This window comes from Bombina bombina, chromosome 2 (genome assembly GCF_027579735.1).
Source record: "Bombina bombina isolate aBomBom1 chromosome 2, aBomBom1.pri, whole genome shotgun sequence".
Taxonomy (NCBI): Eukaryota; Metazoa; Chordata; class Amphibia; order Anura; family Bombinatoridae; genus Bombina; species Bombina bombina.
The window spans coordinates 566,835,288-566,852,750 of NC_069500.1; the positions used below are offsets into that span (position 1 = coordinate 566,835,288).

At 34.7% G+C, this 17,463-nt stretch overlaps 1 protein-coding gene across 3 annotated transcripts in view; it reads left to right on the forward strand.

Annotated features, from left to right (window-relative positions):
* The window catches only part of AGTPBP1 (ATP/GTP binding carboxypeptidase 1), a 362,468-nt gene that overhangs the window by 223,061 nt on the left and 121,944 nt on the right, over positions 1 to 17,463 (forward strand). For all 3 annotated transcript variants that reach the window (XM_053702435.1, XM_053702434.1, XM_053702437.1), the window contains 5 exons: positions 7,685 to 7,893; positions 8,254 to 8,431; positions 9,246 to 9,343; positions 10,728 to 10,844; positions 15,970 to 16,670. In XM_053702435.1, coding sequence (XP_053558410.1) covers positions 7,685 to 7,893; positions 8,254 to 8,431; positions 9,246 to 9,343; positions 10,728 to 10,844; positions 15,970 to 16,670 — 1,303 coding nt within the window. The remainder of the gene's footprint in view (positions 1 to 7,684; positions 7,894 to 8,253; positions 8,432 to 9,245; positions 9,344 to 10,727; positions 10,845 to 15,969; positions 16,671 to 17,463) is intronic.

The following is a 17,463-nucleotide window of genomic DNA, read 5'->3' on the forward strand; positions in this document are numbered from 1 at the left end:
AGAGGTATATAGCACCAGTGATGTTTTTAAAAACAAAATAGTCAGAACTATTTTCGAGTATAAAAGTTCCAATAAAAAAGCCAAATCTGAATGGCTCAAAAGTAACAGTTGGTCTGTACTGAGTGGCAGCAAGTCCTGGTCTACGCGTTTCACCCAATGGGCTTTAAAATGTACTGCTCACTTGCAGACTTTATAAAGGCATTCCTTTTTGTCAGTTGGCTGGAATTGCACCTGTGTAATTTTTCTAATAAATTTGTATATTTGCGAATCAATATAAATATGAATATTAACTTAGAGGGTAATACCGAGAAATATATAAATCTAATGGTTTACAAGAGGAGTCATATATCGTAATTAATATTTTAAGGAGGTATTATTTCAACTTGGGATTGAGGTGTGATCATTATATGCAACTCATAGTTTATAATTCTTAATTAGCCATTTTATAAGGTGTCTTAGCGAGTTATATTAGGTTGAAATTTAGACTCAATTTAAAGGGAATAATTTAGTTCTTGGTGAATTTGAATACGTTTATATTCATATAAGGGTATTCATATAAGTATAAGGATTGTGTAAAGAGGACACATATACTTCATAAAAATGGAGAAATATCAATTTCTGAATTAAGGCCTCCTGGTTGGAGAGTGTCTAATAGATACATTATTTCTGCCTCTGGTCTAAGTAATTTATTTTCCCAATCTCCTCCTCTCCAATCAGGTTTTATTTTTTTAATAACGGAAGTCTTTGAGATTATTATTGCGTACTTCTCTGAAGTGACTGTAAATATATGGGTCTAGATTGCCCATATTAATGCAGGACAAATGTTCCCTAATTCTTTCCCGTAATGTTCTGGTCGTTTCACCAATGTACATTTTCTTTACATGAACACTGAATAGCATAGATTACACCCTTGTCTTGACATCTAATCTTGTCCTTGATATTAAATTTAAAATTATTTGTTTCAGATTCAAAAGTTTTTAGTTTGCTACTATACTTGCAAGCCCTGCAACCAAAACAGGGAAAAAGCCATTTAACTGATTCCCTTCTATGCTGACTTCATAGCTTTTGTTTTTAAGTATTTTTAATTCACTGGAAGCTAGCAGGCTTTTTAAGTCTTTTGCTTTTCTGTATATTATTTTTGGCTGTTCAGTTACTTTTTCACCTATGATGGGATCTGTCTGGACCAAATGCCAGTGTTTTTTTTTAATTTTTTAAATTTTTGTTATGAGTCTGTTGTCATGATTAAAGTTAGTGATGAATGGCACATAAATTATGCAAGGTTTTTTGTTGTTGATCTTTTTCTTTTGGTCTATATGTGAGAAGGCTGTCCCTTTCACTTTTTTCCACATCTCGTTTCGCTTGTTTGATTACTATTGGATCATATTCTCGTTCTATACATTTCTGTTCTAGGATTCTGATTTGTTCCTGATAATCTATTGTTCTGGAGCATTTTCTCTTTATCCTAAGATATTGTCCTTTAGGAACATTGTGTTTCCACTTTTTCAAGTGGCAGCTGTTATAATTTATTAGTTTATTAGCATCAACCTCCTTAAAATATGTTTTTGTTATTAGATGATTATCTACAACTTCAATATCTAGATCTAAAAATGTAATAAGGTCCTTACTGTAATTGTGGGTAAAAGATATTCCCATCTCATTTTTATTCATATCAATTATTATATTGTTAAGTTCAGTTTCGCTCCCTCTCCAAATAAAAAACAGATTATCTATTTCAACAGAAATTCCACCCATTAGACACTATAAAGAGAAACAATACACACATAGACAAAGACCCATTTATTCCAATGCTCCCCACAACAATACAAATTTTCAACAAAGAGAAAGAATGCCATTAGATAGAATTACATATACTAGAAATTGCAGAGATGAATTGGAATACAGACAAACCTATGATAAAACACCAACATACCATCAATCTAGAGGAAACTTTAATAGATCAAGAAGGGATGAAAATGCAACAGAATATTCATGTAACGAACATAATAGGAATTATGAAGGTTACTGTGGAGGTTATAATTAACAAAGAAATCAAAATGTTTACACTGATTGGTCTTATAATAATAAGACCAAAAACTATAGATATATAACGGTGGACACAATAGAAATTGGAATACATCCGACAATCCACAATATAATCACCATTCACCTTATTTTAGGGAATCTGATAGAAACTGGAGAATTAATACTAGTAACAGATTTAAAGTTTTAGAAGAAGAAAAACAGCCAGAAAGTATGAATTATTTTTTTTAGAAATGAGCCCACAAAGACCTTGCACTTCAAAAAATACAGAACACAAAAAAGACCCACCAGTAGGAATAAGAAAAAGAGAGGAAGTAGAGGAGGAAAAAGAAAAAGACAGAGAAATAAAAAGAGTGAAATAGAAACTAACAACAAAAGTGGTATTTTTAATCTGAGTAAGAAAATTCTAAGCAATGAGGAAGAAAACATATTGAATTTAGGTCTCAGTTTTGCTCCATCTACTAGACTAAACAAATTTGACACCCATATCCATGTGAGCCAATATGTCAGAAAATTAACACTCAAAAAATATTTCCTGCGTGATCCAATAGAAAGAAATTGGCAAAGGAATAAATCAAGTATCAATGCCCCTCCCCCCAATACTGTAAATAGCCTTGATATTCCAGAAATTATCCATTCAGATCTAAAACCGAAGTCCAAATTTTACCCCACCAATGAAAAAGGGAGGAACTTAGAATTTTTTGAAAAATTGGTACAAAAAGACATAAAAAAGCGAAAATAAGTAAGAATACATCTAGAAATTTAACATCTAAAGAAAGATTAGTTCTAAAAGAACTATAAAGTGACAAACGAATAATAATAAAACCAGCTGATAAAGGGGTGGGTGGTTATTATGGACAGGTCAGATTACATAAAAGAAGCACATAGACTTCTAGGTAAAACGGACACATATCAAGAACTCAAATTAGACCCAACCAAATTTTTTTTATTGAGACTCACCAATATGTTGGATAATGCAAAAACTAAATCAATACTAAACAAAAAAGAATATGAGTTTATTTCTCAAACTTCCAAAAATTCCTATATTATATTTCCTATCCAAAATTCATAAAAGCCTTACCCACCCACCAGGGAGACCCATAATATCAGGTATTGAGTCCCTAACATCGAATCTTTCAAAATATATAGATGACTATCTGCAAAATTATTAAACACTACTGATATCCTAAAATGCCTTGAAAGAATAGAATGGGAACCACATTACTTATTGGTAACATGCAATGTTTCATCGTTGTATACAATTATAAATAATGATTTAGGTATGAAAGCTGTTTTATCTAATTTAGAAAAAGAATTATTAAAAGAACAAAAATACTTTATTATGGAGGGAATAAAATTTATTTTACATCACAACTATTTTTCATTTGAAGAAAAAATTTATATTCAGAAAAAAAGGTACTGCTATGGGCACAAGATTCGCACCCAGCTATGCCAATCTCTTTATGGGATATTGGGAGGACCATTTCTTCATGAGTCATGGTCTGGGTGCGAATATTGTGCTCTACAAAAGATACATTGATGATCTGTTTTTTATTTGGAGAGGGAGCGAAACTGAACTTAACAATATAATAATTGATATGAATAAAATGAGATGGGAATATCTTTTACCCACAATTACAGTAAGGACCTTATTACATTTTTAGATCTAGATATTGAAGTTGTAGATAATCATCTAATAACAAAAACACATTTTAAGGAGGTTGATGCTAATAAACTAATACATTATAACAACTGCCACTTGAAAAAGTGGAAACACAATGTTCCTAAAGGACAATATCTTAGGATAAAGAGAAAATGCTCCAGAACAATAGATTATCAGGAACAAATCAGAATCCTAGAACAGAAATTTATAGAACGAGAATATAATCCAATAGTAATCAAACAGGCGAAACAAGATGTGGAACAAAGGGAACGGGACAGCCTTCTCACATATAGACCAAAAGAAAAAGATCAACAACAAAAAACCTTGCATAATTGATGTGCCATTCATCACTTACTTTAATCATGACAACAGACTCATAACAAAAAATTAAAAACAACACTGGCATTTGGTCCAGACAGATCCCATCATAGGTGAAAAAGTAACCGAACAGCCAAAAATAATATACAGAAAAGCAAAAAACTTAAAAAGCCTGCTAGCTCCCAGTGAATTAAAAAAACTAAAAAACTATAGCTATGAAGTCAGCATGGTAGGGAATCAGTTAAATGGCTTTTCCCTGTTTTGGTTGCAGGGCTTGCAAGTATAGTAGCAAACTAAAAACTCTTGAATCTGAAACAAATAATTTTAAATTTAATATCAAGGACATGATTAGATGTCAAGACAAGGGTGTAAACTATGCTATTCAGTGTTCATGTAAAAAAATGTACATTGGTGAAACGACCAGAACATTACGGGAAAGAATTAGGGAACATTTGCCCTGCATTAATAGAGGCCTATATATAATAGACCTATATATTTACAGTCACTTCAGAGAAGTACGCAATAATAATCTCAAAGACTTCCGTTATTGGGCTATTAAAAAAATAAAACCTGATTGGAGATGAGGAGATTGGGAAAAGAAATTACTTAGAGCAGAGGCAGAAATAATGTATCTATTAGACACTCTCCAACCAGGAACCCTTAATTCAGAAATTTATATTTCTCCCTTTTTATGAAGTATATGAGTCATCTTTACACATCCCTTATACTACTCTATATGAATATAAACTTATTCAAATTCACTAAGAACTAAATTATTCCCTTTAAATTGAGTCTAAATTTCACACTAATATAACTCGCTAAGACACCTTATAAAATGGCTAATTAAGAATTATGAACTATGAGTTGCATATAATGATCACACCTCAATCCCAAGTTGAAATAATACCTCCTTAAAATATTAATTACGATATATGACTCCTCTTGTAAACCATTAGATTTATATATTTCCCGGTATTACCCTCTAAGTTAATATTTATATTTATATAGATTCACAGATATACAAAGTTATCATATATGAAACTTTTATTAACAATGCTAATAATCTATTTGAATGTTATACGCTGTTTAGTCAAACATCTTTGTATTCAAAGCATAGTTTGGAAACCAATCTAAAAAATCCTCCTTAAACAAAATGCACCTTATTAGAAAAATTACACAGGTGCAATTCCAGCCAATTGACAAAAATGAAGGCCTTTATAAAGTCTGCAAGTGAGCAGTACATTCATGTCTTGATAAAGCCCATTGGGTGAAACGCATAGACCAGGACTTGCTGACAATCAGTACAGACCAACTGTTACTTTTGAGCCATTCAGATTTGGCTTTTTTATTGGAATTTTTATACTCGAAAATAGTTCTATTTTGTTTTGAAAAACCTCACTGGTGCTATATACCTCTTATCCTAAGGCGCCTAGGATTTTAAAAAGAAATAGCACATTTAATCATCAAAGCTATCCACAGCCGTTGGACCAGGACGTGACCTCCGACCTCTAAAGTACAGAGGGGAGTCAGGTGACGAACATCCGCCACCCAAGCCTTGCAAATCAACTGCTTGAAAACAACCTGAAAGAGGATCACGAGTAAGAAATTTACCAAAGCCTCTACGAAAGCTTTCAAACTAAAGGTACCCGTTCTGATTTACACTCACCTAATCCCTCTGGACGCGGACAGTTGCCGCTGAGGGGAATATTCTAAAGGTACATAGTTTTCTACATTATCCCTCTGGACGCGGTAAACCCGCCGAGGGGATTGCGAACTGCCACACTTTATAAATTAAAGACCTGTGAATAAGCATATACATCATCCATTTGAGGTTAATAATACCTTGTTTGAAACCACAATATATCAAGCTTGAATACAATAGCCCAAACAGACATTTTGTGATATTTTATTGAATTGTTACATTGTGATCACCAGTTACCACAATCCTTTATATTGCCATATTGTGAAGATAAGATGTTACATATCCTTATATTGTTGCTCTGTTAATTGTGATCTCATTATATATTGGGAGACGTCCCTACATATATTGTTAGGAATTCTAAAGATTTTATTTTATAATTTATTCTTCATATATCTTACATTAAATTGGGTATAATACCATTACACTGACAATTACGCTATATCCATGCTTTTTTTGCGCTGCTAATTCCATATATATATTTTCATCTATTATTTTCTTTACTTTGATGGTTAAACTTTATTAGTAGCAGGATATTCACCTAGTCCTTAGGCGCTCCTATCTTACATTCCCTTTTCTATTAGGATAATAAATGTTTTGCGGATTTTGACACAATATCGCCCACCTTTGTGAGACACACTGTTCTCAAGGTAAAAACTGCCTTTATAGAATTAGTGTTGGTGAGATTTCTTATGGAATCTCACAAGCTCAGAGAGCTTTATAGGATCGGGCCCTAAATGCCTAGATACTTGATCTAAATCACTGGTTTTCAAACCTGTCATCAAGCCTCCCCAACAGGCCAGGTTTTCCAGATTACCTTGGATGAGAGCAGGTAAAATAACAGTTTACTAATCAGCTGATGGTTTCACCTGTGCTATAGTTAAGATAGCCTCAAAATCTGGCCTGTTAGGGAGCCCTGGGGACAGGTTTGAAAACCAGTGATCTAAATGTGGTTTCCTCTCCCTCAATGTGATTTAACCCTTTAAGGACACAGCTTTCAGTTTGCTCAATTGTTTTATGACGGAAAAAATCCGTCATATGTCCTTAAGAGGTTAAAAGCTTTATTAATATCATGGATTTAGATTCCATGGTTAACAGTGAATCTAATGTTTTTTTTCTTGGGCAACTCATCTGAAGCTATGTATTCCATGGAACCACATTATTTGTTCTGAACCACGTTACTTGTTTAGCTGCAATGAATTAACACTTTACAAATACATGGTATTATATAATAACTGGTGAAAATACTATTACAAATATACATTTCAGCTAAAGATTTAAAAAAGAAATGTTAACATGGTACTTGACAGCTGATCACATACCCAGTGTGCTTCAGTGTCACTTTATAACACATTACCTCCATCTTATAGATGGAAGAAATTTGGTTTAAATAAGCAGAACAAGAGCTATATTTAGAGCCTACATCTTCTCTGCTGTGAGTTAAAGGGACATTCTAATGCAGTTGCACAATCCCTCTAATCACCAGCCATTTTCAGCTTTGTTGCTGCAAGGCTTACAACTCTCAAGCGGGACTTTATCTATGTGGATGTTAAACACAGCATATCATTTTGTATCAGAAGATGGTAGATTAAATACCATACTACAGATCTCAAGCACATTTTGTACACCTCTTATTATTTATTATTGTGTAATCTGTACACAACATGGTTGCCTGTTACAGCCATGACAGGAACAGAAAAAAGATAATAATGAGTGCATGTTACTAGTCAGATCAAACAGGCTGACCCCTCAGGAAGCATATAATACCTCTTTTACTGTTTAGGCTAATAAAGCAGTTAAATATTTCAATGCTAAAGATGTATACTTAACATATAAAACTCTTATTAGACCTCATTATGTTTAATGAAATAGAAGACTTTAAAATACAAGTTTTGATACTCAATGTAAAAGTAAATTATGCTGTTGTCATTTTCGTTCTCCCCCCCCCCCCCCTTTTTTTAAAGAAACAAATGCCAGAAAAGCTGTGGACAGAGGATATGTTCAGGGACTTTTAACAATATATTTAGACTGGCATCGTCATGACACCCGCCACAGGCACATGCTGATCCGTAAAGGGATTCTGCAGTGCCTTAAAACTGTGACCAACATCAAGCTAGGCCGCAAAGCTTTCATTGAAGCAAATGGTATGAAAACTCTCTACAACACATCACAGGTAATCTCTCACAGAATCTCTTTATTTTATTATATGTTTTAACTGCCTCAGTGAATTTATTATTAAAGATTCTAGATAAAGCTATATTATAAAGGCCATTTTATGGAAATTCTTCTGCTGGCTGTTTTGCTCTCATATTCATTTTATTGCTCTGTGACATAGATTATGATAATAATATTAATAATAAAACAATATAACACAATTCTATACAACAGTTTAACCAGTTTTGGAGGCATATGGCACATTTTTAAATATAATTTATGCATAATTACTTGGTTGACACTTTATAAAGATGGACACCGGATGACTAAAACATTGGTAGCATTGTGATTTTGAGTTTGATTTCTTTTGTATTTAAAGGAGTGCCAGGCTGTGAGAACATTAGACCCTCTTGTAAATACTTCAAGTCTGATCATGAGAAAATGCTTCCCCAAAAATCGTCTTCCATTACCAACCATCAAAAGTGCTTTCCATTTCCAACTTTCTGTAATTCCAACAAGCGGACCAGTGGCTAATATTTACAACATGCCCCCTGAAGGTAAGTTGTGTAAAAACTGTATTTAGCCTTGTTTTTGTTGTAAGAGTTATTGCATTCTTACATGGTTCTGACAACATATGGTTTTGTACTGTGCTTTACTCACATTTTTCTCATTGCCACAGTTTTCTTGTAATGGATTATTTCAGTAAATTTAAGTTTTTTGGGCTTTTTAAATGTCTGCAGCTAAAAAAAGTCTCCCAGACCTAAAACTGCTTTATAACACTGCACTAATATGTTAACATTGTCTAAAATTAAAGTAATATGCTCCGGTGTACTTACTTGAGTATTTGAATAGTATTTGCTTAAAGGAACATGAAACCCCAAACAATTCTTTCATGTTTCAGATCATTCAGATTCATGTTAAAATCAGCTTTCCAATTTACTTCTATTATCAAATTTGCTTTGTTCTCATGGTATCCTTTGTTGAAGGAGCAGCAGTGCACTGCTGGGAGTCAGCTGAACACATTAGGTGAGCCAATAACAAGAGGCATAACAGATAACTCCCAGCAATTCATTGCTGTTCCTGAGTCTTCCTAGGTATACATTTAAACAACAGATACTTAGAGAACAAAGCAACTTAAATAATATAAATAAATTGGAAACTGTATGCTCTATATGTATTTAGAAAGACAATTTTTGGGTTTCATGTCCCTTTAATGATCCCATTAGTGGTGATTGCATTAAGCCCTTGCGAAGAGTTATTGAAGCTTGTGCATTATTCCACCCTGGAGAGATGCCCTAGCAAGCTCCAAAACTATTTTAATCTGATACTAATTACAATGTTTGCCCATCTAACAAAGAGCCTTTTACTTAGTGGATGATGTGGTAGATGAGAGTGACGACAATGATGATATTGAAGCAGATACAGAAGGAGAGGCTGAAAATGAAGATGACAATGATCAAGTCTTTAAGGTCAGTGAAAAAAAGTCACAGCAACAGTCACTCGAGTGTCCCAGCACTTTCACTTTATAGCATATCTACAGTGTATGTGGCATTGATGTGTTAGTAGAAGTAAATCTTAATTAATATTGCATCTCCTAATATTATTGTTTAGTAATAACAAATGTATAAAACTAGTGCCTGAATAACAGTTTGTGCTTTTACCTATATAAATACTATATCGCCAAAAGTATGCAGACACCTGACCATCACACCTATATGAGCTTGTTGGACATCCCATTTCAAAACCATGGGGATAAATGTGGAGTTGCCTCCCTTTGCGGCTACAACACCTGCTACTCTTCTGGGAAGGTTTTCCCGCAAGATTTTGGAGTGTGTCTGTGGGAATTTCTTGCCTATTTAGCCAAAAGAGCATTTGCAAGGTCAGGCACTGATCTTTGATGAGAAGGTCGGGCTCACTTGCGATTCCAATACATCAAAAAAAGTGTTTAATGCGGTTGATGTCAGGGTAGACCACTTGAGTTCGTCCACACCAAACTCCTCAAACAATGTCTTCATGGACTTTGCTTTGTGCACATGGGCACATTCATGCTGGAACAGAAAAGGGCCTTCCCCAAACTGTTGGTGCAAAGTTTGAAGCACCCAATTGTCTAAAATGTATTTGTGTCCTGTAGCATTAAGATAACCCTTCACTGGAATTAAGGGGCCTAGACACACCCTGAAAAATATCCCCAGACCTTTATCCCATATACACCACACTTTACAATAGGCAATATGCATTCCAGTAGGTAGAGTTCTCATGGCAGCCGGCACACTTGGCATTGCGCATGTTGATTTGATGCTTGTGTACAGCTGCTCGGCCATAGAAACCTATATCATAAAGTTCTCAATGCACAGGTCTTGTATTGATCTTGCTTACAGAGGCAGTTTGGAACTCTGTAGTGAGAAATGTAACAGTTGATAGGGAATCTTTATACACTACAGGCTTCAGCGCTAGACGACCCGCTCTGTGAGTTTTCATGGCCTACCACTTCATGGCTGGACTGTTGTTACTTCTCCATGCTTCTACTAGACAGTAATAATTGATCGGGAGAGATCTAGTAGGGATAAATGTCATGAACTGACTTGTGGCAAAGGTGGTATCTTAAGACACTTTTTAAGTTACTGAGCTCTTTAGTACAATCCATTGTACTACCAATGTTTGTCTGTGTAAATGTTATGGCTATATGGAGGATTTTATGCATCTGTTAGCAATAAGTGTGACTAAAACACGTGAACTCAATAATTAGTAGGGGTGTCCACCTGCATTTGGCCATATATTATATAAATATAAATACATGTTACTGCAAAGACCCTTGACATTTATTTCATTTAATGATGTATCTATTTATTTTAGAATGATGATATTGAAACTGATCTTAGTAAGCTGAAACCGACACAAGAGCTAGAAAGGACATTTGATGATCTTAAAATGTATGAGTGCTTCTTCCCAGAACTTACAGAGGATTTTCAGGTAAGTAGAGATAGATACTACACAGGTAAATAGTATACTAGACAGTGATCCAACCAGAATTTCCTACTTGTTCAGTTCAAATCACGTGGATAGGATACTACTAATTAGTTAATTAAACTTTGTACCTCTAAATGTTTTTTGCCGTCTTTCACAGGAAGTCCAGCTTTGCTAGTAAAGCATGTAAAGGGTTTAAAGGAATAGTTTTTACTTCTATAAGAAAAGTCTTCTTATTTACACACAAAATGTTGATCTTTACTTTCAAGATCAACCCCTTTAATAGTATTGTAAAATGCTGAGAAAATAGTTTATCAGGTGTAGCCATTCACAGCATGCAAAGCCATGATGCTGACCTTTATGCAGAAGTCAATATCAGATACAAAGTGATAAAAATAAACACTGTGCACCCAACAACAAAAATATACTTATTCCTAATATGTACAACTGATGAAGGTATGTGGGCTTCTTATATATTAACCTCAAAAAGAAAAGAGAGAAAAGTCCATTGCACAGTTACCGTTGCTAAATCTGTAATAAAGCAGGGTTCCTAGTAATGGAGCTACAACACCTCTAAGGTATGCCCTCGCACAGATAAACCCAAGATTATAGCAGGGGGTTCCACTTTATTAAAAACATGTGAAACATAAATAGTCAGTAAAAAATCACTTGAGGTTTAATACACTCTTTAAAAGCACAGAATTTCACAACACCCATAAAATCTTAGCAGTGCTATAGCTAAAAGGCTTGGCGCTTCTTCATATAAGCTAGGCGTGCTTAAGTATATTATAAATCCTTAGAGTTCACCTCTCCTTGTGATGTAATGGCGTATCTCTTGGACGCTCCGACCTATATATTGTGGATAAACTGTTTTCATACTATGAGTAATGGAAGAATGTCGTCATATCTTATCGCTGATGTTTGATCAGAGGTTCCATTACTTTTCTAGGTTTTAACTTCTCCCCTCGTCTGTGAAATGTGTGAAGTTGTTTCTTATGTGTATGTAGGAGCCTCTTCTTTAGCCAAGTAAACTTCCATCCCTTTGAAGAATGATTGCCACTTAATGTGTCAGGTTGCACCCAAGTGCCCCCCTCATCTTACATAGAGATTTAAGGATAGTGACAAACTCTTTGTGATACTGGAACTCAGAGTAGCTGCTCATTCAGAAGATTCAACACAATTCTGATATGGAGCACACATTAGAATGATATAAACAGGTAGCACTCCATACTTCCAAGTTTGCTGCAGAAACCTTACAATGTGGGACTGGTTCCCTCTCTGCACACTCTTTTCTCACATCATAATGATTGAGGCTCTCTTACTACCACACATTGGACTTTACCCTGTTCCCTTTTGTTTTTATTATTGGGAAAATAGAAGACCTGATTTATTTGGTTATTTGATCTACAACTATGTCGTGACCTTTGTTATTAAGATCATTTGGATGCTTTTCTGGAAATTTCCCCGAATTAAGTACAGAAAGAAACCTCATGGAATCATGAGGAAATAAAATGCAAGTTAATGCATTAGTCCTTAGCGATTCAAACATCTTCCCTCTGATTGCTATGCTTCCTGATATCCAAATGGTCAACCAAGGCAGGCAGAAAGCCACCATTCTTCCTTTTTTTCTGGTTAATAAGGACTTCAGTCTTATAATGGATTCCTACTCCGGTTTAGCCATAATATAATAATCCCTGCACTCCAATCATGCAATGAACAAAAGTAAATTTTATTAAATACAAAATCCACTAAGGAGTTTGCAATATTCACACCATTAAAAAAACAAAAAGACAGAGCGTTCTCAATCTAAAAACCCAGACCCCAGTGGTATAGAAAAAACACAAATCAATGTCTAATATATGACCAGGTATCTGATGCTAAAAATCCATGGAAGCATACAGAAGAAACATAATAATTTACATCCTATACCAATAACAAATGCTCAGTGAATATATATGCAAGACACACATATGCTAAACTGAAAAAGTTCATGTCTGTGAGATCATAAGGCAATGCTTGCATAATAAATACATTCACAACAATCATGTGAAATAATGTTCATGTATGGGCTGTTACCTGGAATAACTTTAAAGGGCCATAATACCCAAATGTTTAAACACTTGAAAGTGATGCAGCATAGCTGTAAAAAGCTGTCTATAAAATATCACCTGAACATCTCTATGTAAAAAAGAAAGATATTTTACCTCAAAAGTTCCTCAGTAGCCACCTCCCATTGTAAAGGATTTCTAAGCAGCATTTTAGTTTGTTTGTCCTGGGACATCTGAAGGGACTAGCATCGTGCACTCTCATATTATTTCACCAATCAGGTAAAGGAAGCTTACTATGAAATCTCATGAGAGTTAAGTCAAATCTCATGAGATCACAGTAAGAGTTCATGACCTCAGCACTGCTGATGCTGATTAGCTGCTGTTCATTTCTTCATTTTTTTAATTTTTTTTACCTGCAGCTGGGAGCAGCTGAGTATAACTTTTTACACAGAACTTACTCTGCTGAGCTGAGGAAATTGTGAGGTAAAATATCTTCCTTTTTTACATAGAGATGCTCAGGTGATATTTTCCTGTCAGCTTTTTACAGTTATACTGCATCAGTTTCAAGTGATTTAGCATATGAGTATTATGTCCCTTTAAGTAACAGTATCCAAATTCCTTAAAATGTCTCGGATGCCATCTAGTGGGGAAAGAAAAGAATTACATGCAATCTAATTTTCAATGGCTAACAATGAACCAACCTAAAACAAAATACCATAATAGATATTATATATATATATATATATATATATATATATATATATATACACTTACATACATACATACAGAGAGAAGCGCACTCACAGAAACGGACAACAAGCTCAATACCATTGTTACCACCTGGGTGCAGCTTTTCACAGAGTAGAACTTTCCTGTAGTATATCAGTTTGATCACGCCTATTACGGTCAGTCCAGCACCGAAATACCAGGCAATTCTTCTCTGAACAAGGAATAAAGCAACCCCAGATGATCGTTTCGGCCTTCATTGGGCCTCATCAGTGAGGTGTAGCCATATTCCTCTAAGCACACTGAGCAAGGAGTCCACGTCTGGTTTCCCCTTTTTCCCTTAGGGAGACTAAATACATACGGAGAGAAGCGCACTTACTGGAAAGAACAACTAGCTCAATACCATTGTTAGCCTGTTCTATGGCGATTTACCACCTGGGCTCAGCTTTTTTTAGCTCAGTAATGCTTTTCACAGATTTGAACATATATACATATACACATATAATACATCTTCTACTTAGATGGTTAATATCAAGAATAATAATGTAAATGCATCAAGAGAAGACTCATAATTAGATAAAAGAGCCTCAAGAAATATCTCTATTGAGGCCATATAGAGTCATAGTATATAAAGTCATTATCCATTTTACTTCTTTTTTACGACATTTCTTTAGTCTATTACCCCTTCTCCTAAGGGGACCTATAGCATCTACTGCTTGGAATCTCAATTGACTCTTATTGTGGCCCATCAAAGTGTAAGGATGGTCCACAGGAGCATTGGGGTCTAATTTACCAATTACAATTACACATTTTAAGGTCTGTCTAACATATGCCATCCCACACGGGCATTTAATGACATAGTACTAAAAACAAACACCTTCAGAAACAGAGGTGAATAGGTGCGCCTATAGGTAATAGGTATATACTCACAAATGTAATGGAATATAAGTGGATATATAAAATAGATAGGTGAATATATAAAATGTGAACAAATAATAATTAAATGAGTTAAAACATAATACTCTTACAAAAAAACAACAAAGATAAAATGTTTAATCAAAAACATATACACACAAAAGTGATGTAAAGTGCTGAAAGTCAGTCATGGAATAGTCACATATGTTCCCCTAATAGTGTTTCGTAAACACCAAAATCCAAAGATCTGGAACACAGGTAGGCAGCTCTTCTCATGTGAATGGCCGTTCACTTTAAAGATTTCTAGAAAACAAATCAAAGAAGGCGCCCATCAAAGTGTAATGATGGTCCACAGGAGCATTGTCTAATTTACCAATTACAATTGCACATTTTGAGGTCTCTTTAACATATGTCATCCCACACGGGCATTTAATGACATAGACAACAAATTTGGATTCACATGTATAATGCCCTTTAATGGGAATCCTTTGACCTGAACATAGGTGAGATACATTGTATCACCTTGTTGAATAGAAAAACACTGTGGACAATTTTGACATGGATAGTGCCTTGTTCCTTCTGTTCATCATGGGCCTCTTTTTCAGAATCTATATTGGCCTGAACCAGTCTATACCTCAATGAAGAGAGGGAATTGACTAAATGTTCCTGAAAGTGTTCTTCTTGGTCTCTTCTAAAAAGAAATGTTCAGGGAAAATAATTTTTGTCTTTTTGTTTAATTTTTGTCTTTTTGTTCTCTCTCTTTGTAAGTTGCACCTTGGCAGTTTGTGAACTAATATTTGTCAGAAAGTAGAAAAGTATGTAGTGAAAGAAGGCACATGACCATATATTCACTCGTTTCTTAATACAACATTATTTTCAGGATTACGAAATGTATTTAAAGGAACATGAAATCCAATTGTTTTCTGTTATGATTCAGACAGAGCACTCAAATTTAAATGTTACAATTAACTTGATCAAATTTGCTTCATTTTCTTTGTAACCTTTGTTGAAGAGCAGCATTGCACTACTGAGAGCTAGCTGAAAACATCGGGTATATCAATAACAAGATGCACATATGTGCAGCCACTAATCAGCAGCTAGCACCCAGTAGTGCATTGCTTCTCCTGAGCCTACCTGGGTATACTTTTCAACAAAGAATACCAAAAGAACAAAGCAAGCTATACTAAAAGTATATTGGAAAGTTGTTTAGGAATTGCATGCACTACCTGGATCATAAAAGAAAAATACTGGGTTTTATGACTCTTTAATATTTTTTATTTATTTAATCTAATTCTGGAACTATGGCCCTTTCATTTTTTCTAATCCATTAATTGGTTAGACTTCAAATATTTGTACGCTATCCTTAGATAAAGTAGATGTGATACTGTTCTTAAACATTGTATTTGATTTCTGTTATGATTTTTCTTTTTACTTTTTTTAAGGACTATGACTTAGTCTCAAAAGATCCAAAGCCTGGAACAATGCTTGGTGGGCCCATCATTGTTCCAACTGCAGGAGAAGAACCATCAGATAAGTCAAGCCATATGATCACGGGACTGAGTGTGAAAGGCAACCGTATTTTATTAAAAGATGAATGTAATAAAAGACCTACTTTTTTGGATGTATCAATTAAAGATTGTAATAAAATCTACAGTGGTCCTTTACCGCAGAGTCAGAGTGATCTAGAGAGGGCTTCATGTTTTTTTCTAAACAGTGACATCGTTAGAGATTTTGAGAGACTTTCTTTGCAGAAACCCTCAATAAACCACACATGCAAAAATGGCTGTGCGTTGTCTAAAGAGAAGAATGGTATAGGTCACCCCTGCAATAAGTCCACACAGAACTCTTCCGCATGCGTCAACAACCCATTTGAAAAGCATTCTGTGCACCTTGGCCCTTTATGTTGCTCGCGAGTCATGCCTGAAGACGAGGATGATTCCTGTTTATTAAGTGGGGAAGATACACCAGAAATTCCAGACACTGAAAGTGTGTTACTTCTCCATGATTCAGACCTATATGTTGAACTTGCAAAAGATACCAAATCCGTTTCTAATTATACATACGTGTCATATTCAGACTACGTTGGCCATGTGCCACCTTATTTTAAAGAACCTATACTTGAAAGACCATATGGTGTGCAAAGGTGAGTTGATAAAGTCTATAATAGCTACCACACTGTATAATAGAACATATGAATCCTAATTGAGGGCATCTGTACTTGCTGGTTAGAATTAGTACTCATTTTCATTTATAGAGGCAAATGAACCAGTGGTGGGTTAAACTTTAAGTTAGTGAGGCACAGTAAAATCATGATGGTTATTAAAAAAATGACCATGTGTATGAAAGAATACTCATTAAAATATTAAAAGCTGTTTTAAATTAGAGATTTTAAATGTTAAAGTTGAGTGATAGGAAACGCTTAAGCACTTCAGTAACATCACCGGATAACAATTGTAAGGTAACCAAAAGGGAAAAAAAATAGTCTTAGGTAGGATCTTCACTCACATCCAAACACGTCTACAGGTTTAGAAATCACTGCTTCAAGTGTGTTACTCATCAGTGAGATAACCCCTGGCTTGCCAGGAAACAGGGACAATTAAGGGGATAAATCATTGCTGTGTGGGTGTTCCAGGCAATCAAGGGATAAATCACTGTTTTGTGCATGTGTGATTTTATACATATATAAATATATCACATGGGTGCCTAATTATATGGGTCCTTAATTTTTAAGGTGGCTTCTCAATTCTTAACAAATTTGACGAGCTCTGACTTAAAGAATTTTGCCATTGTGTCTTTTTTTTTTTTTTAATAAATCTTTTTAGGTTTGTGAATGTTTTTTTTTTTCTGTTTACCAATGCAGCTGTAGGGGATTGTTCCCTCCATTCAGTATGCACTGGATACTTAGGTACCTACCAGCTGTGCTTTCATGCAAGATT